This window comes from Ptychodera flava, chromosome 16 (genome assembly GCF_041260155.1).
Source record: "Ptychodera flava strain L36383 chromosome 16, AS_Pfla_20210202, whole genome shotgun sequence".
NCBI lineage: Eukaryota > Metazoa > Hemichordata > Enteropneusta > Ptychoderidae > Ptychodera > Ptychodera flava.
In genome coordinates this window covers 36,464,885-36,488,338 of record NC_091943.1, presented here as the reverse complement: position 1 = coordinate 36,488,338, position 23,454 = coordinate 36,464,885, and the positions used below count along the sequence as shown (strand labels likewise).

General features: G+C 36.0%; 1 protein-coding gene across 3 annotated transcripts in view; it reads right to left on the bottom strand.

The window, feature by feature from the left end:
• Positions 1-23,454, bottom strand: part of LOC139114726 (uncharacterized) — an 82,193-nt gene that overhangs the window by 27,912 nt on the left and 30,827 nt on the right. For 2 of the 3 annotated variants that reach the window (XM_070676599.1, XM_070676598.1), the window contains exons 5-14: positions 15,791-15,867; positions 15,357-15,462; positions 11,511-11,651; positions 10,944-11,102; positions 10,464-10,625; positions 5,455-5,625; positions 4,583-4,609; positions 2,425-2,502; positions 1,506-1,643; positions 986-1,090 (exon numbers count right to left, since the gene is read on the bottom strand). In XM_070676599.1, coding sequence (XP_070532700.1) covers positions 986-1,090; positions 1,506-1,643; positions 2,425-2,502; positions 4,583-4,609; positions 5,455-5,625; positions 10,464-10,625; positions 10,944-11,102; positions 11,511-11,651; positions 15,357-15,462; positions 15,791-15,867 — 1,164 coding nt within the window. Of the gene's footprint in view, positions 1-985; positions 1,091-1,505; positions 1,644-2,424; positions 2,503-4,582; positions 4,610-5,454; positions 5,626-10,463; positions 10,626-10,943; positions 11,103-11,510; positions 11,652-15,356; positions 15,463-15,790; positions 15,868-16,840; positions 16,934-23,454 lie in introns of those variants that run through there. The other variant, XM_070676600.1, reaches the window with a different exon arrangement.

Below are 23,454 nucleotides of genomic sequence, written 5' to 3'. Positions count from 1 at the left end.
CTCTCTGAACAGCTTTAAAAATAGAAATTTGTCACCTTATGATTTTTTTGCAATCTACACATCTCAATTTTTCAAAGACAGCCTGCACATTGATAACAGATTTCCATACCTTTAAAAATCTTATAATTCTTTCCTGGCTCACAGCTGGAGTAGCCAAGGACTCTTTTTATCAAAGCAAACAGAGAAAATTAAGTTTCTATAGTCTTCCTTTTGTGAAATTATGAATTTAATATTTTCAAACACAGTTGAGTCAATTGTAGCCATTAGGATATCAAGTTAAACTGTCCCTGCAAGAGTGATTTGTGTCTCTTACCAAGGGACAACATTACATAATGACCTCTTAATTTATAGTCTTGACTTATCTACAAGTACAGTTCACTAGCTTCTTTGAGCTACATACAAGCACAAGTTTATAACGTCCATTTCTGATGTGTGTTATTTGTATCCCATGAAATGGACAATGTTACATACATCAGTTTGGGCTATAAACACTTAACAATGCAAAACCTTCGTAAATTTTGTAACTTGAAGAGCTTTGCAGTATATCCTCTGATACACTAAATATTTGCATCAGTCTTATTCCAGTAAATGAAATTTGTAAAATGCTCTTGTGACAGAGAGTACATTCTTGAGTCAGTGGTTAGCAATTTGGCTAAGAAGCCACACTGATCTTTTGCCATTGACAAACAGTTCTACCTCTCACTACTTACTGACGATAAAAGCACAATGTTGCTTTGACATCATGTTGACCATCTTGCTTGAATTACAGCTTTTGGTATTCATTAGTTATAGCAGAATACACACCTTGCCTCAATCAGTGTAGGTACTGGCAAGCATGAGTGACACTCTTTGTATTTTAGTAGTACATAGGATAACATACAAACTTGTTGCAGTAACAAGAACATGACAAGATTTCAAATCTTGAATGCCTGTTTGATAAAGTTTGAGAATGAAAGGTATAAAGATAGACACAAATTTTTCCTACCTCCATGGCCTGTTTAGAATGCTGAGCCTCAATGTTGTTGGGTGATGTTAAGTACTTGTACATTTTGATTTCAGCATCACGTTCCTTGACGGCGCCTTCCAGATGCTGCAAAGTAAAACATTGTTTTGTGATGTTAAATTGAACACCAAATCTTGACTGTCTTTGAACTAACATAAAAGCAACTGTAACAGTTCCTTTTGATTAGAAGCCTTGGCTGCTTAAATGTAGAAACTTTAAGGCACTACTTTGACCCATTATGAGGATATCGTGATGAAATATATGTGCTTTCATATTCTCCTCACACTAGATACAGTGAACGGAAGCTCAGACAAGAAATTCAACCTATAAAAATACAAATTTTCTATACAAGTTGTCATGTTTAAAGTCAAAATGCAGTCTTTCAAATGAACATATCTTTGAACTTTTCAACCTGTAACTGCACAAGGTACAGAAAAATATTAGTTTCAATTTCTATAGAAGAATGTTTGTAGCAAGGAAGGTTGTAAAAATTGTAACTCACAGTGAAGCTATCTCTGAGTTCTTCCATCTCTGCATTCATATCATCTATTTCTTGGTCTTTCTCACGCAGAGTCACCTTGATGGTGCGAATCTCATCATCTTTAAGATCAAGAGCTTTGTACTTGTCATCAATAGCCTCCTATTAAGTATAAATGACAAAGAAAGCATAACTGATACGTTGTAAAGTATGTAGATCTAAAGGAGTCTAAAATGACTTTACTGGTCAGTATCAATCTTAGATAAACTTTGGATAAACCCTTCACCACTATGGTTTGACCCAAGACAATTGTTATCAATGGTGAATGTGGACCTGTCTACAGAAAATAGGGGTAAACAGGTCAAATACTCTTTTAGTTTACACTGCATAGCTATTGATCAGCTAACATCATTCAACTGTCTGTTGGTACACAGCAAGTACACTGACAGAAAGAGAAAATTCTAATTCATAGAACATGGATTTTTATCCACTCCTTCCATGATGTGGGAATACACATATTGTGTCATCACACCTAATAGCATAGTCTCTGAAAATACTTTCAAGATGTAATGCATAGATAAATTAACACAAGCAAAGGATTTTCTTCTGTCAGTTAAAAATATAAATCCTTACTAGTAATAAAGTTCCAACATAAAAACATTAATATTTCAACTGTGGATATAAAGTACTAATTGCTCATCACATGCAACTTCACTTATCAGGAAATCAACGGAGCTTTAGTTGAAAACCCTTTCCACTGGTGTTCCGAAGTCTGGGCAATTTAGGAATTTCTTGAAATTTCCCAGAGTCTGCTCAACATCAATACATGTGATGCATTTTATTATGAATCACAGAGATCACACTTTATGTTAGAGGCCCATCAAACTGACTTAGACCTTAGAACACACACTGCTTCCTACAAACAGAAGAGATAAATGCATACCTGGAGAGATTCATCCCGCTGTTTGAGAGCATGGCGAAGACTCTGAATCATGACTTCCTTTCCACTGTCATTATGTTGCTACAATTAAAAAATATATAATTGTGTTATTTCAGGTACTACATATTGCCATATTAATTATGATATTACTATTAGCCAACAACCTTTCAATAAATAAATCTAGTATTATACTTGGGATTGAACAATATCTAATAATACTGACATTTTCTCACATATTCAAAAGGCTTTGTGGTCAGTTTGCACACTTCAACTGGCTTGATGCATAACTGGAAAGATGTACTCATCAAAAGGAGCTTATAACATCCTGGGACAGAGATACTCAACCAAAGAGGACGGATGTTGAATTTATTTCATGAATGAAAACAGCATCACATGTGGCAAACATCGATATCAATTTCTTACAGTAATATTCCTATTTTCATCTTCATTATTTTATATTCTGTTGTTCATTTAGAGAAATGCTCTTTCAAAGAAATTGTCAACTGGTACAACATACTAGTGCTAAATACATTGTGTATTTATGATACAGCATGGCAATGTATAAACCAGGTATAATAAATGCATGTTAACTATGAACAAATGGTGTCAGTCTATTTTTAGAATTATGTCAATATCTGTCTGCTCATGAATACTCAACCAACATATACAAAATTTCAAATCTTGCTCTAATTAAAAAGTGCTGTCATGCAGCTATCTCCTGGGCTTACAAAAAACAACTGCTGATTGTTGACTTATTATAAAACATCTGGTGTAGCTTTCTAACATTTCTAACATTTCAAAATTAGATACCTAGAGGAATAACTGACAGGGATTATAAAGCCCAGATAAGTACATGTACTGTAGTTTCAAAATGAGATAACATTAAAATAATGTACACCAGGACTGTCCTATACTGTAGGACTATATGTGTCACTGCACCTAACCATGATAGCTCAGACATGCTGTAATGAAACCTACTAACAGACGAATGAGTTTATTTCTTACCAGAACCCACATCTGAAACCTTGACAGGCGTGGCATATGCCTCCTGGGTTGGCTGTTCATGTTTTGCCACATTTTCTGACAATCAGTAATACTTTTACCCAAAGTCATCCATGGTTATAAAATTCCTGTTACGGATTGTGATATGACATGACACCATGTCGAACCATGATGTGTACATGTCTAGTTGACATCATCATATTACTATTATTATTCAAATTAGTGACCCATAATAGCCTTAGTATTAGTGTACTTAAAATTTCCATTCAATTTTGTATCAGCAAACATATGGTATTTGGTGCATTTCCGGTGACCTCCGGATGTTATACAAATTTGACCTGTTTGAGATAGCTTTCACTTGATGTTGCACATGGTTATTTGTGTTGATCAAGCAAATTATTTACTTTACCCCTAAATCACAATCAGTAAATTCATATTTCACTTCGTCCTCTAAGGTTACCCTCCCTGTATGTTCACATGGTCCAAGGTCACATATTGAAAAATTGCCTATCTCTACTCTACCACTGTCAATTATGTTATGACATGAACAATATTGCCAGTAATTCTTGGTCTCAAAAACCACAGCAATCTGAATCCCTACTGTTACTCACTCATTAAACTCTTCCAACAGAAAATAATCCTATAGTTTTAGAACATGAAAAAAAATTATAAAATTCATCAATGCAAATTAAACTAAAATGTTTCATCATGAGCAGGCACTGATATTTATTTTTATTACAGGCTAGTGATTATTTTACATTTACAGTGTAGACTTGGTATTAGCATGTTTTTGGAAAATGTCATTTTGGTAACAGCTGTCACACACTATGCTCACAATGAAATTTGCATTTAGGATTCAGCATTCTGAATGTATGGGTAAAAACTGCTACAGTTGATGCACTAAAGCCTGCTTATTTCAAATCTGGGAATGTTGTCCTTTTTTGTCCAATGTTTGTTCATTGGTGGAGATCTAAATGCAGAATATTATGCTCTTTGTATGATTTATGTACGCAGTAAAAGCACTGGCTTAGCCAGTCACATATTTGTTTAGTGATTTGTTTCAATGCATCCATGTAGTCATGGTTTTCTATATACAGTAAATTAGGTATACATAACATAAAAACATGAAGTAAAAATATCAGTGATATGCACTACTTACATCAGAGGCTTCCTTCTCCATCAACTCCTGCAACAATATACAGAAGAAAATTTTCTTAGCAATTTTACCCAACATGTTATTTAAAATACAATTTCCACAGAGTGCTAGCACAAGTTCTATACTCGTAGTTGTTACGTACTTATCAAATGTTATTAGATCATATTCTCTTTCCCATTTTCTTGTTTATCAACTGTTTTTCTTCTCATTCACCATTTGTTGATGCAAACTTTCAGACTTTATGACCTAAATCTTCCATATTTGTATAGTTTGAAACATTTTACTGTGAACAGACGTTTCATTGAATGGTCATCACAAAATCTTATTCTAAATTATGGAAAAGGAGACACTAAATAATATTATTACAATGAGATATGGAATAACTTTCCTCAATTATCTACAAGTGGGTACTTGCAGATAATGAGATATAGTAAAGTTTGTTATGAAAAGTAGTTTAAGATAAAACAGGCTCATCTAAACCTTACACAACCATATTCACAAAATGCCACATGTTGACAGATAACTAACATTATTTGAAGTGTTCATCAAGTACTAAATTTCAGCCTTTTTTAGACAGAACAATGCCAAACAGCATAGCAGGCATGCAGCATGCTGGAATTCCAGTTGGGAGAGAATTGAATGCTTTCTTGTAGATGAAGTAAGCTCAGCAGACCTACATGTAACTGCAACAGAAATGGGAATTACAGGATCTGAAATTAAAGTTGTGTCAGGGTTTGAATAAAACTGGTTCAGGCATGTCTGAGTGAAGTGTCCCAAAGGAAGATACAGATAGTAAACACAGCTCAATCTTCATATCCACTTGACTTCATCTACAGGGATTGACAGAGACACAAATGTTTCTTTTTGAAACATACCTTGATCAGTTGCTCCTTTTCTGCAAGGCTTCTGGACAATTCAACAATCATCCTCTCACGTTGTTTGATATGTTGTTTTTGATCTTCCAACAAGCCACTGTAGTGTTCCTCCAGGGCACGTTTCTGGTCTACAATTTTCTGCTTCAGAGACTCCGCAAGCAGATTCTTGGCCTGGGGGAATGCAAATGTCAATTTGTTTATATGTGGATTTCTCTCATTCCTATTTCCTGACAAATGCAGATAACAGGTTATATAGTCAAGTTGTATGGTAAAAGCTGAAATCCTTCAACATATTGTGAAAAAGTTGTAACCACAGAAAGCAAAGTCACTGACAGAATAGGAAAAATTTAATTTAGAGTGGAAGATTTTCAGGTTTACTAATGTTGTTTTCAAATACAAGTATGCCAAACCAAGTGTATGATTGCTCGTTTAGTTTTCAATATATGTATCAACTTTATATGACCCTACGCCAATCATTTTGGAGGCTGCATTGTCTAGGAACAAAGAGTCTTGCCTCTGTGATTGTGGAAAACTGAAAGAAATATGAATGCATGTATGGGGGAAAGCATTTGAAAATTTCTTGTCCCAATATGTTGCATTATTCTGCAATGATAGTAAGTTCTAAATCTCTAACCTAAACTGCACAGAAATTCTAAGAAAAGTTATGTAATAAGAGACATGGTCAAATTTCAGAGGTGGTGAAAAAAGTATCAATCTAAATCAAGCGAAAGACTAACTCTTGCTCATTTATGATTAGCTAACCCTGTTGAATAATAAGTCTTGTTCTTTTTAAATCTAAAGCTTGTCTAATAATAAATCTTGTCGACCTACCAATAGTTTTTCAAAATTCACCTTGGAAAAGCATAAAATGTAGGTAATCACAAGTTTACCTACAAATTGTCACCAGTGAAAATATATTCAGTTTTACTTGACGATAAATGCAAATATGCAATTTCAAAAACATCTTTTGGAATTAACGTACACTGAAGATAGAGGCTATTTCAAATCCTCAACTGTACAGATAAATAATTTCATGTGTAAACCAACAAACTGGATACTGGTACGTTAGTTCTGTAATCTTGTATATTTCTAACTTGCCATTTTTCTCAGAGAAAATTAGAGATGAGGTGGCTATCCTGAGAATCGTATATGATGAAAACTCCATGGAATGTCTTCATTATTTTGCCTTCCTTTGCTTTTTGCGTGTTGCCAAAATATCCCAAGGAAGAACACTGTCTATATTTACATGTAAGTAATAATTGGGGCAACTTCAACATAACTAAATGTCCACTGCCACTTATTTTTTTTCATTGGAGAAGTGGTCGCAATGTGCCATTAAACACAAATTTGTTTTAACCTTCATTCCCATCCCCCTCAAAACTTCAAAAGGTAACTAAAAACACCAAAAATTATACAGGAAAACTTGTTTGCATGAAAGCTAGAATTTGCTGCAGTAAATGTGAGGATGGATGACTGTTACACTCGTTCTCATCTATCATCGGACGCGCAACTTCATGTGAATGTTGATACATCTCATGAATTCATCAGTGTGTTTCCTTTGAAACTTCATGAGTTGATAAGGAACTTCCTAGGAAGATTTCAGACGCCGCCGCGCCGCGCTGGCGACAAGTTTACAAGTTTATGTAAACATAAGATACACTGTACGCAAACGACTGACGTGAACGTCATATTCCTAGCTACGTGAATACGTACCTTTACATTAGCGATTCGTATGAATTGTTCAAAAACAATGGGCGAAGTTTTAGCCCGGTAAAATGTGTGGCGCGAATTTCATTTCATTAATACGACAACTAAAATGCGAATAACAGATCGCGGATACAAAAATAGTTTGGGCGGCAAAGTTGAGGGTTGCTGCAACATTGTACAACTGCCGTGCACAGTATAGTACACACTTCCAAAATGCAACGTGGTTTTCCGACACCATTTCTGATGCGAAGACGCATCTGAGAACTTCACTTGAAAGGCGTTTCTTATGGTGAAATTGCATCGACGACCGGAGTGTCTAAATCAACAGCGCACAGTATCTGCTGCAAATACGAGAGAACAGGCTCCCTTAGTGATAGACCAGCGCGAGAACGTACTAAAGTTGTCGACAACATTCTCCAACATATCGAGTTCTATAAAAGGTGGCAACCAAGTATTTACTTGCACGAAATCAGAAGGTAACTTCTTGATGATAACGGGTGTACGGCTGAAAACGTACCATCGCTGGCGACAATTCACCGAGCGATAACCGAATACCTGAACATGAGTCGAAAGAAAATATCAAGTCTTGCTGCCGAATCGATGACTCCAGCTATCGGACAATATACACTGGATTTCATAGAAACTGTTTCTGATTACAATATAAATCAAATTCATTGGTTTGACGAGTCTTCGGTGATCAGAACTACAGGCAATCGTCGTTTTGGACACGCAGAAATCAGAACACCGGCAGTTAAAATACAACGCCATGCCATGCATCGAACGCTACGAACGCGATCAACATACTTGTCAGTGCTACGGGTGTCGATCATTCCGATGTGATCGTTGGACCATCAAACGGGTTGGAGTTATTGAACTTTTTCGATGAGGCTGTTCGAGTTACGGATAATTTTGGAAATCCTTGTTTGGCCGTAGGTGACATTGTAATTATGGATAATTGCGGTTTCCACCACGCCCGATATGTTGAGCAAAATCTCCAACGACTATTGCAGGCGAGAGGGGTTCGACTGATTTACCAGCCACCATATAATGTTTTCAACGTTTGCGAGCCGTGTTTCAACTATATAAAGAGCGAGCTGAGATCTCATCAAGATTTCGCCTACAGGTTCACTGAACTAGCGACTGCTAATGCCATAGCAAACATTACTCCCGGTGCTTGTCGTTTCTTTGCGAGAGAATGTGGTTACATTTGAAAATGGGACCGTCATCATTCATAGTATCGTCACTACACGCACGTATATTTGTGCCGGGGTGAGGAAATGAACCTGCGCGATGTTGACTCTCAAAACGAACCTGCGCGATGTTGATTCTCAAGGAAATTTCGAGTACATTTTTTCTCTCTTGAAATGTGAATCTTTCGTATTTCACAAAAGTGTAAGAACGTTTCTCTGCCCGAAACTGATGGCGATGTCCCATCCTGAACGTAAATCTTCGCCTTTAAAGTTCCACCTCGGCATTTTAAACTTTCACTACTAGCTTTCATTCTCATGAATTCACCCTCTCTTCATGTACACGGATGTTATCTTTTGTGCACCATAGTATTGGAAGTGAACGTTAAACACAAATTCTGATGACATTTTCATTTACAAAACTCATCGGCACCATGGACAAACCTAACAAAAGTTTGGAAAAACTCGAACACCGCGGAAAGCATGGAGCGTTCCAGGGACAACTGTGCATGCTCTCAGCGAAAATAAATGTGGCGCACGCGTGTTGTATGCCCCAGCATGTTTTATTTGTTGGCGCCGACTTGTCTGGAAGTCTGTAGCAATATTATTAATTACATCGTTGAGGCGGCGAAATCTTCCGAGGAATTTTCTTATCAAGTCATGAAGTTTCAGAGGAAACACACTGATGAATTCATGAGATGTATCAACATTCACATGAAGTTGCGCGTTCGATGATAGATGAGAACGAGTGTAAAATGATGCAACTACCAGAAATGACCTACTGATGTGTCACCCTTCCATCCTTCATTAGCATTTCTTCACACTACACATTAGACTTGGTTCAAGTCTGTGATTTGTGAAGGTTTGAGTGGAGTGAACGCAATGATTGTATTTTGCTTTCATGTGAAACGCGCGCGTGAGTGGACGCGATGAGTAGGGTGAACACGATGAGTGGAGTGAACGCTATACAGCGGAGTTTCACCGGAATCACAGACTTGGCTTTCTTGCAGGGTTTGCGTTGCTATAAATTATTCATGAGATGACGTTTTCTTTACTCATATATTATTCATAAGATGACATCACTAAATTTTACACATTGGGAGGAGTTACCAATTGACCCAAACGAGACGTGCATAAAACTCACATGGCGTTGTTGACAAAATGTCGAGTGCGATCACTCCCACAAAAGTCAGCACGACCTCTGTTGTATCACCGAAAACGCGTGAAAATATCTGTGTTGTCTGTGGGGCCCATGTTACAAAATGCGAAAATCGTGGCCGGTTATTCAAGGATGGAAAAAGACACCGTCCTTACAGTTGGAGCCTGTTCTCTTACGTGCCCGAAGCGATGGAAATCAAAACAATGTGTGTGGAGCGACTTCGTATGTCAGTGATTTTCCGCTGCCGGTTGGTGTGCAGACGAACACATCTTTTCCCTCAATGTAACTCTCAACAAGCTTTCTTTGGTGATCTCGCATGATTAGCGGTGGTCGACCGATCAGTTGTAAAACGCGGTTGATGTACGAACTTGATGCTATTATTCGCCCAGATATAAAACGTACTCGATGTCTAGCTTTGCACGGAGATGACAACAAACTTTTTAATGCATGCAGAGGTTTATTAGCAAGCGTTCTTCTTATTGGCCAGAATAACGGCGGGGGCTGTCAATCATTTTGTATTTGCTCTACGTCACTGTGTACACAGTCCGTCTCACCGCCTGTACTTTGCAAGAAGTCCAAGTCGGTGAATCCGGCAGAAACTAACTCACTACTGCGCAGACTCAAACGTGACGCATTCAATCGCTGGGAAAACCTGGCGTGAGCTGCCAAATTCCGGATAGGTTTGTACGAAATAGGAGAGACACAAAGAAACTATTATAAATGATTTTATTTTTTTAAAATTCACCGACTTGAACCAAGTCTAACTACACATCTACAACTACTATTAGGCTACTATCAACCCTGTGGAAAATCTCACAATATTATAAACACTGATATTTTATCACTAGTTATGGTTTCATTAATTTTGACAATTCTCTAAAATGTTTCTAAAGACTATGGACTATGAGTAAAGGGTAGAGGAGAAGCTGGAGAGAAAATGTTCCAACAATAATTACTTTACAATGACGAACTTTGTCATTTACATCACTGTTCAACTTGTTGATCAACCGGTCTTTCTCTTTCAGCTGCTCAGTCAGATCATCATCACTCTTCTTTTGCACTTCCATTTTCTGTTTTTGTAATTCCTTTTTCAGGTACTCCACTTCATTTTCTAGTTTCTGTTATCACAGATTATAACACAAAATTAGGCAGATATATCAAGGCTACTCTTCCAATTGAAGGCACTCAAGCTACTCTGCCAAATCAAAGGCACTTTTCAAAGTCCAGTCCAGCAAGACGCCAACAAATGACAAAATCAATGATCCTTTTGATTTTTACAACAGCCATGAAAATATACCCTAATGGACAACACTTTTTAAAGCAAGAAAACAAGATCTCTGCAATCCAAAATAAATGCAATCAACATATGTGCCAACATATCTTGTCATAATCTGAAATTGTCAAGATATGTTAGTACACTTCAAGAAATTATTTACTTTGCAATGGTAATCCTTCTCTTCCACATCATTTGCCAACCGATGGATCTCTCCTTCTTTTTCCAGGATGAGTTCATCTACTTCCTTTCTCTTCTTGTGAGACTCCATCTTTTGATCATGTAATTCCTGTTTGATTTTGGCAACTTCTTCTCCCAGTTTCTGTTATGTGACAACAAACCAGCAGTTGTAGGGACATATCCTGTGTTACTGAATCATGTTTTCTCATCACCGAAACAAATTCCAATAAAAAATCAAATGGGTTTAAAACCAAATCGTCAAAAAGAGGACTGGAAAGGCACAACCAAACATTACAATGAAAACTCTGCATTTAGTAATTTTTTTTTATAAGCATGCTGTGATGGCTGTAAATGGTATTGTACACAAATCCTACACAAGTCTGCATAAGCAAGCACAGACCTCTGTAAATCAGAGCTTTCCAAAACACTTCATGAAACCCAAGTCATTGCTACCTGGTATGGGTCAGACAAGGTGCCAAAGATAGACTTGGTCACCGATATCAATGAAAAGGCACAAATAGGCAGAAACAGGCAGAAAATGTTCATTTACTTTACACATGTTTTCTTTCTCTTGAACATCACCATACAGCTGGTTGATGACTTCATCTTTGCCCTTCAGTTGCTCGGCAACTTGCTGTTGAATTCTCTTCTGGTGTACAACTCTTTCTTCCTGCATGTCTTTCCTAGCTTGCTATGGATGACAACCAGCACATAGACTGTATGTATACAGGCAACAGACTATGTATACAGGCAACACCCTATACCAATCAAGCTCATTTTGGTAAATCTGACAGAAATCTTGGGGGAATATATTTGCCAAGAGCAATGAATCCATGCAATGACTGAGGACTGAAAATGTTCATGAACACACAAACAAACAAGACAAACATACCATTCTGCATTTCAGCAAAGGACTCATTGCAACTACATGTTTTCCAGTTTACACATCACCATACATAAAACACTTGTATCAATACATCATACCACAGACAAGCATATGCTCTTTTCACAAGTGATCATTCATCCACGACCCCAAATACAGCTTGTGTCAGACCCGTATACAGGTAATTCACCAATCTGACACCAAACCAACAAAAATTAAGAATCAACTGAGAGAAACAGACAACTAGAAACAGACGACCAAGCAAAACAGACAACCAGACAAGAAAAATTCAAGATCAAATTCTCCATGCTTCCTTTAGTGTAGAGTACCATCTACAGCCTATCATTTGAATACATTGCCACAGAGGCACATGTACATGTGCAAACACAGTGGTCTCTCTACTCATTGGCTTTAGTCTCCTGTTGTGAATGCACCAGTCTTCATGTTCGACAGGTCCTTTAAACACAGCTACACACAATGGGTAGAGTAATTACACTATTTGAACCAAAACAAGTCTACATGTTTTTTCCCTTGCAACATAGAATATTTTATTACTAAATCTTGCATGTTTAGTGGGTCTGCACACATCAAGAAGTGACATTTACTGGTGCTATATTAAACTTTCCTATTAGTACTAGGTTAGAACTTCATTGTTCACTAGTTCTGGGAATTGATGTCAAAATCTTGACATCAACGCTAAATCTTATGACATGAAAATGGGTTTATATGCAAGTTTGCCTACACAGTTAATATCTTATAATTACCACACCTCATACTAAACCTTGTGTTGTCTTTGACCATATCCTGACAATGCCACTTCATACGAGGCATGCCCCTCAAGGACTGGCAGGGAATTTCTAAATTTTGTCTCAGGCTAGGGTTTAGAAAGAGGGTGGAGGGTTTTATGTATGAGAGATCATGGAAGTCTTTTCTGTCGGACAGCTATGTGGGTATCAACAGAGGGCAGATATTAAACTTATTTAGATCAAGCTTCTCTCCCTGTCAGAAGCATCAATTTTTAAAAAAACAAGGCAATATTAACCAACATTATTTGTCAACATATGAAGTGTTAAAAGAAGCATCCTGGGAATTTAATTTTATAACTCTATCAACTTAAACCATCAAGTTTACTCTTTGCCTGTCAATGTATGAGCAGAATAAACCATAAGCTATCTATCCAAAACCAGTTTCCAAGTTTTCAGTTATCCTATCCTATGAGTTAGTTGCAATGTTTTTACCTGGGATGGTGTTTTGCCACTCAGAGATCTCAATCTCTGGATCTGCACTTTCAGCCTAGACAGCTGAATATCCTGTTGCTCACGAAGCTGAGAATCAATACAGCAGTTACCAGTACATGAATTTCACATACTCAAACAATAATCAATTTTACAATCAGATTTTACTAGCTCCTACTGTACAGTAAAGGTCCTACACTACGATAAAGAACCATATAGATTGCATATCAACATACATGCGCAAAATAAACTCCTAGTCTTATATACTGGATAATGGATTTATTATAAAATGTACAATATTTTGAAATGTTTTGTCAACCTGAATTTGTGAAAATCCCTTGCGCCATCTATTCTTATCTAGTACTCTAATGTCACATAGGCTGTATTTAGAGGAGCTTACAATGTTTTACACAACAGATTACCATGCATCAATCTTGCCTTTAGACTTTCAAGTATTTTTCTTCTCACTTATATTACACAAATGTATCTATGGCATGGCACATGAACTACTAAGCTATAATTGACATTTCAACAAGTAGTTGTAATTTACAACACTATTGGTACTACAAGATACACTGAGTATTAAACTGTTAAAGTTTAAACCTAGCAGTTAAGTTAGCTTCCAATTCTATCTTTGACATTTCTCAGCATAATACAAGTATCACTTTGATGAGTGTTTCACAGTAATTATTTTATCCTTTTTCAGTAAAGAGAGACTTATGTGAAGTTATGCTGTACTGACCCTAACAAACCGATAGTATGAACATATCTATTTTAAATGCATTATCTATCAAAGAGCTTATCATTTCGTCTGGCACTACTATACACAAACACAACCCACCTAAAAACTCTTACATTAGCAGTAAAAACCTAACAGAACCTAATAATATTATTATACTAACATATGATTAGTATAACGTAGTATGATATAATAATATTATGACCATAACATGTGAAAGACTATTACTGTAATTATTATTATGATAATTAGAAATACTAAAGTACTATGATATACATCTACTTAGAAGTGTATTTTACTGTACATTTACTCTATAGCATGTACATTTCCCCTGTTCTTTTTTACCTGAACGCATCTATAGTCACAGCCTGAATGAGTAAGTCTGTCTTCATGGAGCCATTTCTCGGTCTCAATCTTGTACTGATTTTGTTCCTTTGTATGAAATACACATGCAAGTCAAATATCTATTTCCCATGAAACTGGGAATGAAAATGTAAAGTGCCAACTTTGCTGCTGGAGTTCAAACAATGTAATGTCATAGACTATAAAACAATCATCTACATAATGCTCTGGTACAGTCAATTTTCACTGGATACAGATGATTCCAAAAGTGTAAGTGAGCAAATAAAACTTTCAAGATTGACCCTCTGTTGGTTGAAAAACATAGAGGTGTATAACATAGGGAAATGCTTTTCTCCTATTTTGACTTCATTACTGTTTATATCAATAATTTTTCACTAGTACTATGTTAACAGACCTGACTAATTAAAACAAACTGATCATTGAATTGGCATTATCAATGAAATTCAAACAAAATACATGGGATTATCATCCTGTTCTAAATCAAGAATCTTTGTGTTATCAGTTCTAGTTCTAACTAACTATCTAACTGTTTACCTCCAAGGTAGTTTCAAGACAAACTCTATCCTCATCGCTTCAAAAGTTGCCAAATCCAAGGCTTCTCGCAAGTCCTATCAGAGATACAGTGTGTTAAACCAAATCTACCTGACCTTAAAAACATTTCAATTACCTGACACATCACAAACAATCCTGTCATTGTTAACCTTATGATTGAAGATGTCAAAACTACTACTAAAACCAAAAATATGAGTTTTCTAGAGGTCAATGTTCTTCATGAATCCATGCTGTCTTGTGTCATTAAATAGTAGCCCCAACATCTTTTAGCCCCGGATATCAGCACACTGCAAAACTATCAATTCCTGTAATATCACAGGGATCACTGGTCACATACATGCTTGATACCCTCCACATTGTACATACATCCACTGATACAAACACACACACTTACACAGCATACAAATATACCAGACTTCACTACCAGCTTCTCCTGTGACAGCACTGGACAGTCAACAATTGCACATGATGACAAGGCGGTATCATTCACATATCATTTTCTAAATGCAAAGTCATATAAATTACCTACAAGTAAGAAGTTTAATATTCTTATGACATGAAAGACTGATAGTGTTTGAGAAGGAAAAACACAATGGAACACAAATAATGTGTCTGAAATCTTACCTCTATTTCCTTCTCATACTCAGAAATGGTTTCTTTGAGTTTGGCAATGGTCTCTGCAGATTCACCAACGACTTCACGCTCAGAGTCCAGATCATCAAAAGCTTGCCTATTCAAAACAGTTGAATAACATTTTCCTCATTTACTGCTTCATTAGCTTTCATATATTTTGATTGTCAAGTATATATAGCACATCATAAATTTCAAGAACATCTACTTAGTTTCAGTGATCTGCCTAGATGCAAATATCAGCACTTCATAAAGAACTAAATTACACAACAATGAAGTAAAATTACTATGGATCTAATATCACTGTCCTGATTGGACAAACAAACAAACAAACAAACAATGGAGATTCCTGTGAGTATCTGTAGGTCGTCACATTACATAGATATATTTTGGTAGGAATCAGCATTCATTCAAAGGGCTTCACTTACTTGGCTTTTGCCAATAGCTTTTGACTGGTTTTGAGCTCTTCATGCAGTTGCTCAACTTTGATCTTGAGCTCGATGTTCTGCATGGGAAAAAGAGGAGAGTTTATCAACACTGCAGTGCAGAAAAAATCTATGATGTAGACTGTCACTACAACAACTCTTGGCCTACACATGCATTTCTATTATCAATCTCCTAGTATACCAGTACATCATCATGAATGCCAGCTATCAGCCTACATGTATTTAGTCCTGATACGTTTGAAAATCAACTGATTTACTATTCAACTGTGATATCCTAGTCGAACTTCAACAAATTCTGATGATATTGAAACATCCCCCTCATGTTAACTTTCTCACAATTACTACTGCTGTGAAATCAGACCTGGCCATGTCTACAGCAGCCTGAATTATGTACAATGCCATGTGTATCTAAACTTAAGAATTGTGTACTTCAAGTCAACATGTATAGCAAATGTCAAGTATAAAACAGAGATGCATGTACATCCGATTATAAGGATGTAAAACCAAATGTTACAGGGTGCGTTCATTGGTTGTATACCCTGTGTACATTTCACTCTTTGCGCCCTGCTGTGAATCAATGATAATATGCAACCTATTTGAAACATTACAACAAACATATAGTATACTGAAATCCATATTTTGATGCTATAGTGATAGTCAAAATTGACAATAAATTGTGAATTTATAGCGCGTAAGAACACATGACATATACATTAACAGTGTTAGCTAATATAATTAGACACAAGGTCAAAAATAAAGACTATATCATGCAGGTACTATTACATAGATCTAGCACAACTCAGTCTAAGCCTGAGTAGCTATACCCAACCACCTCTTATTACTATAAACCACAATGTAAAATATCTGGTGATAAACTATACCATAGCAAGTACAATTGTCAAATACAGAAATAGATGAATCTTGAAAGCAGGAATGCTGGTAAGATTTCAGAGAAAAGAATAATATGAGAAAGAGATACCCAAAAGAACCCAATAATGGATAAAAATTGGTGTTAATAAGCAATATACAGACCCTGTTTTTGTATCTGCAAGATCACAAATGATTTGATTCTAAACACACAGTTTGCCAACTCACGTTATGTGGGTGGCGTTGTATCACAATAACAATTGCAAAATATTTTATCCTCAGTTAAAGTCAGCACAATGCATGTGTCACAGATGTTACAAAAGGATTTAAATATTAATATCTATTATTTGGGAGGGGGGGGGGCCTAGCTTCAATCATTAATCAATCACAACTAAGCCAAAAATATCAGAAACATGAGAAACAATCATGATATTTGAACTATTTTCCAAATTAGAAAATGTCATGATTTGTTACCATGTAAAATAATGAAAGTGATATGATTTACATATTATGCAAGCATAAATTGATAATTTTCCTCTGTATGTACAAAGTCAATACACAAATTTATTCTATACAAAAAAACCAAGCTATGATGCATAAGCACATAGTGGTCACCATCTTCGTGAAAATTGTGTATACACATACTCTGGTCTATCACTCTGGGTGAATGTTAGGGTCAAAATACATTGTAAAAGTAACTGTACAAGACGTGAGTACTGGCATGGCATGTAATGCATATCTTCATAAATGACAAAACCAGTTTATTTACTTGTAGTATGTGCAAACATTTCTGATATCTTTCGAAATTTCACCAATATTCAAAGCATTGATTAAATACGTAGATGTGCAGAGATTCTGGGGTACTTTGTGCTCAAATCACTTGAATACAGGGATCCAAAGAGAACAATATGAATACCTTGTTCTGTTGATAATCTGATTTGTCTACCAGATATCTATTCATGCAAAATATTCCATGCATTTTGACATGTAAATTTAAATGTTAAATTTTCTAGCACATGGAATAAAGATAATAGTGCATACATGTACAGTCTAACTACTTCTTTGGTTAACTTACAGATTTATATTACACATAATTTCAGTAGTTATGGTACTTTACTATGTAGGAGAAACCAACAGTGTGGTGCAGATCTACCTTGCTATTATAATCTAGACAAATCAAAACTAATCTAATACAAAGTTACTCATGCAATCTCTATTCAACGGCCAGACCATTACTTCTTGAAATTGGGGCACGGTCAGAATGAGGGCTGAAAAAATGTAAAAAATTTGGTTGTCCAGATTTATTTTTCATTGCCCTCCCCCTCTCCAAAATATAATGATCCATCATCTACTAGTAATATCAGTCAACCACACATTGACTTCCTGATATAGTGTCTGACTGACCAGCTTGGGTTTGATCTAGATTTGTATCATGAACTTTACAATTTGATTATGATGATAGCACTATAATACGGATATGGCATTTTAGTTTGTGGATAACTATCTCCTACCTGGTATACCTGGTCAGTGGACTTGGAACTTAGGATTTGGAACCAAATGATTTTTTGAAACTTTAAAAGTACAACTTTCAAATATGACATTCACAAAGAAATACACCTAAATGGACATGCTTGCTTGAAAATATCTTTTAGACCTGGCATCTTATCCACTGATACTTGTACATATATTTTACATTTGACTGACATCTAGCTAAAGCCCTTCCAATTTAACATCTATCCTACTCTACCTCACTCTGAAGAGCAATTTTGCTGTCAGCTCCTTCCTCTGATAGAACCTTCATGAGTATCTAGAAAATTAACAGTAATAGTAAATCAATTCAAAGTTACATCTAATGATTTCTATGATTTGTACTACACACTAATTTGTTATCAGTAAATATCTCAACAAAACAGACAACTGGCGTACAAGCCAGAATGTGGTATTTGATGTAGTCTCTGACAACACAAGGATGCTTGGCCCATACTGGGCAACAGTAAATTCACCTCTATCATAGTAGTACCTGTCTATTTGTTCATAATAAAACACTCCGACAACCACTGATTAATACTATGAAGAGGATAGACTAAGTATTCTTCAGCTATGCCTATCCACTTTCTGCTTATTGAATGGTAACGTACCTTCTTGGTACAGTTTGTAATTTTGCGTGCACAATATGATTTTGTAGATTTAAGACACAACATCCCGGTATGCTGATGTTATAAACTTTAAAAAGTCTATGAATGCAGTATACAAAATAACTTTCATAAAATATTATAATAAATATACTGCGATTTCCATCTGTGAAGTCAATTGCTAAAAATACCGTCAATGACGCTGTACCTTCTCTAATGTGTGGCCAGGTCAGTAATTGGTTGTAATTGTTGGCATGGAGTTGTTGGTAAATAGTTGATGTAAACTTCTGATTATACTGTAAACATTGAACATGGCCGACGTCCGATTTTCCTGTCTAAAACTTTCACTCATTTTCGTTCATATGACTCTGAAACTCCAGGAAACGATTGGGAAGAAAGGGTTATCTTGAAATATTGAGGTACTCGCCGATATTTTGCAAAATTAAATGGGAAAAATGCAAGGAAAATGCCGACAGGCTTACACAATGACAGTTTTCAGACTCTGAGGCATATGATCATCTCTGCAGATTATGCAACAGGCCCAGATCACGTGAAGCCATGAGGGGATATCCTCGCAACTCAGTACCAAACACTAGCGCTCACAGAGTGAGCAAACACAAAGTGAGTACCCCTAGCTCAGTAGTCTGTAATAGATTGTAGTCAACTAAGAAACCTTGGAGAAAGGCTTAACACTGTGGCTATGCTGCTAAGTCCCTTTTGATTTTTGTCATAGCTCAAAATCGTTCTCCCACACCTCAACCTGAGCCATGAACACCCCCACCAGTTTATGATATGACCCATCACAATGGCATGACGTCAACGGATCTTGACAGACGGAAGTCTTGACAGACGGAAGTTCTTGACAGCAGGACAGCAGCATATTGGTTTTCAACTCTAATACCTTCTCTGTCTATAAATAGACACGAGAAGCTAAAAATAATTAAAAAATATTTTTCTGTTGATAAAGTACTCTCTATGTTGACATACATCTACTAGTATGTCAACGTTCAGTCTCTTTGAAGTTCACAGCCATCACACATCATGTAATGCTACATGTACTGCACAAGGTAAGTGGCACAGAATAGAGTTTACTATGAAAAGAAGTTCCCTGTTAGCTTCAGTGGTAGACTTTTCAAAAGAGATTACATGCTGATTATCATAGAATTGTGTCGGCACATGCATTACAGAGAGAAATGATGTTGCGAGCGCACCATATATCAGTGTTTTTGTTAAGGGCTAACCCAGTCATTTTTATCAAAGTTGCACCAGTCTAATTACCAGGGTTTCCCTGCCAATACCAACACAGGTACATTTGAGAAAATCAGATATGTGCCAGTCTTCAAAAATAATCTACTAATCTTTCCAAATCTTAACAAAAACACTGTAATGTACAAGAAAAGTCTGAACTACAAGAAATACATCAAGAGACAGAGAGTTGGGTACTCTATTCTATAAAGTTATCATAACTTTGTCATAGACGTACAGTAGTGACATCTGTCAACATTTTACACTTGTGCTCCTCCATATTTCCGATCACATAGTTCACTGTGATAATATTGTTTACCAAGAGGCAGAACGGCTTGTGTAGGCAGGTAAGGCTGTAGGACATTACAGAATGACTAGCCAAGAGGACACTCTGGTCTACTCACAGATGTTCAATGTATGATTAGGATCATCAAATGTTACAAAATAAATGAGACAAGCATTCTATTCAAGAAATCATAATTTTTTTCACTAAACACTTAATTATCAATGGCTTGCGGGACAAAAAATTCATAAATTATAAATATGAACATACTAATAATGTCTGAGAAAGTTACAAGGCAGGCTCTGAATGAAAAAGGTAAATTACTCAAGTAATTGCAGTTATCAATTTACATATTTATCAATCAAGACCCCTTTATAGTTATAGAAGCAAGTAAGAGATTTGAATGTAACTTGCATACAGAATCGAGTTATCCATGCAATCTTTTACATCACAGTTGAAAAAAGAACTTGCGCGTTCAAAAATACATACCTCCCGTTCAGGTTCAGGTTTCTTTTTCCGCTTGCGTTTGAATTGATATCAATATTAAACAAGTGAGAATCTCTTGATTGACACTATTTACAGAGATATTTTTACAAGTTCTAACTATTAGTTTGGCAAAGTACCATGTTGAAAACCATTGCACAAATTAAGTTTTTAGATTTCACTTCACAGGAAAATGCACAATGTGAATGCCATCCCACACAGAGTTTCAAGGAGGGGGGACATAGAACAAGTTGATTATATGGTCACTGTAATTAAGAACCGAGTGTAGGTTTCAAAAACAATCACTGGATACAAACCAACTGAAGATGATAGACACAGTACAGTCAGAGAAAAAATTGTTTCAGTTTTGTGACGGGACTACCTTTTCTTAATGGTTTGTTCTTATTCTATGGTGCTTTTTCTTGTTTTGTGCAAGAAAAAATTAATCAAGTGTGGAAACATGACAACTAGTTGAGATGTGATGGTAGTGTACATTAGTAGGACTCCCTTACCACAAGTATGGTATTAAACCACAGAGTGGTAGGAAAACATGCAGTATACCGGTAGAATATACGCATGCACAAACTAAAACACATGTACACACAAAAAAAATCTAAGGAATGAAATACAATTTCAGGATAGCGGTGCAAACAGAATTGTCATATTATCATTTGCACAATTTTTTTCCACACATTTTTTCCCACTGTAGTCTTCTAATTTCAAACAGTATATCACTAAAGTGTTGCGCCCACTGTTCTTATAAGGTCAAAAATGGCAAAAGCCCAAAAACCACATTGAAAAATAGATCTAGTAGACAAGCCAAACTACATATAATTATCCTTATAAACTAATGATCACATTAAGCATGAACAAAAAAAGAAGCAAACACCATGAAAACATCATAAACATCCGTCCCTGCACTTATTTTATCCCCTGCACAATAGGATATATAAATAGTAAAAAGGTAAAATTTTTCTGCCTTGGGAAATTTATTCAACACATTTTGCATTGCAAAATGCAACATGTGAGACACACTTGACCACAGAAACAGACTCCCTAACAAAAACTTCTCTGCAAAAAAAACCCTAAAAAATCAAAAAAGCTGAAAAAAAAACAAAATTAATTTGAACACTAAGAGAAATCTTAAAAGCACTTTCCAAAAGTAATTACTCTAAAGAGAAATATTAAGCTGATTAAACTCCCATGTAACAAACTAGTGAACAGCATATTTAACAAACCATTCACATAAATAATATAAATTGATAAATAAAATAAATTCATAAATTAATAAATACAAGACAGAAATTATCAGCTTATAGGTATGACCTTAGAACAACAATAGAAAGATGTTATGCAAAATTAAATGTGTCTTTCAGACACTGCAATACCACCAAATGATTGAGTTGAAGATTCTGACTTTTTTGGAAAACTTTTCTCAGACCTGCCATTTGTCCCTTTGACTTTGTAAAAACACTAGAACATGGTATTCAATGAATAAATTTATGCAAAGGGACATAAGATTTTAAAATACCATCCTTCCTACGATCCTTGACTGCCACTGCATGGCAAACTTGGGAGAAATAAATCACAGGTAAAACTCACAGATATCAACATCATTTTCAAAACCCTACTGGATCAACAGTGACATAAAGGTTATTCCTACAAAATGTACATCATTTGCAAATGTTTCCCTGTTTAAAAGCCCTGAAACAACTGCCCAGAGGTATGGGAGGAAAAATAACCCTGTGGTAGGATGCCTACATCATCATCTTTTCACAGTCAAAATATCGCCCAACTACATTCAAAAATATGCATCAAAAATATATAAGAAAGTAAAAATTATGTAAAGCTATACAAATATTCTTCTAAACTTATTATACAACTTACTTTTGCCGCCGTTTTTGGTTACAATTCATGCTGTAGAGTTAGGCAATGTTGAGAGGTGATGCTTTTCCTTTGGTTGTGAAGAACACAGAATGCATTCTGCAAGTGACAATCACCTCATTTGCATATTATATGCAAATTTTGAAGACAAAAGACAGTGAGGACCCTGGGCATGCTGGGCGAGATCTCGTTTGCATGAGACACAATGTCAAAGGTCACATGAAACTGGTCTTTGAAATGCTGGGCTCCTGTTGTCGGCAGACACGGCATTTTGGAGAACAGAGTTTCTGATCCCTACTTTTAAGATCAATGATACTGCATTATGTTCTGATTTTAAATCAATATGGGAATAGAAGACTGAGGAAAATTTATCTTGTGATAGAATGGGACAAACCATTATACTTTCTGGAGAGGTGGACAAATACTGGCATATAATATTTTTTGTGATTTTGCATGGCATGAATATATGTTTCCGCCAACCACGGTGAATACATTTTCTGTAAACAGCCGAAAGACTTCAATATCTTATTACAGCAAGTTTTGCTTTGTACTTTTTTTCTATTTCTAAGCACCCCTCAAAAGACATCTACTAATCCCTCCAAAGGTCTACAAACAGTGTTTGATCCCTGAGCTACACATTGTCTTAGAAATTTATTTTACAGTAGTACAAGAAACTAAATTCAATGATGGAGGAAAATATTGAAAGTTTTGTAGGAAATTGTCAAAGATATTAGCACTGGCATCGGGCAGCA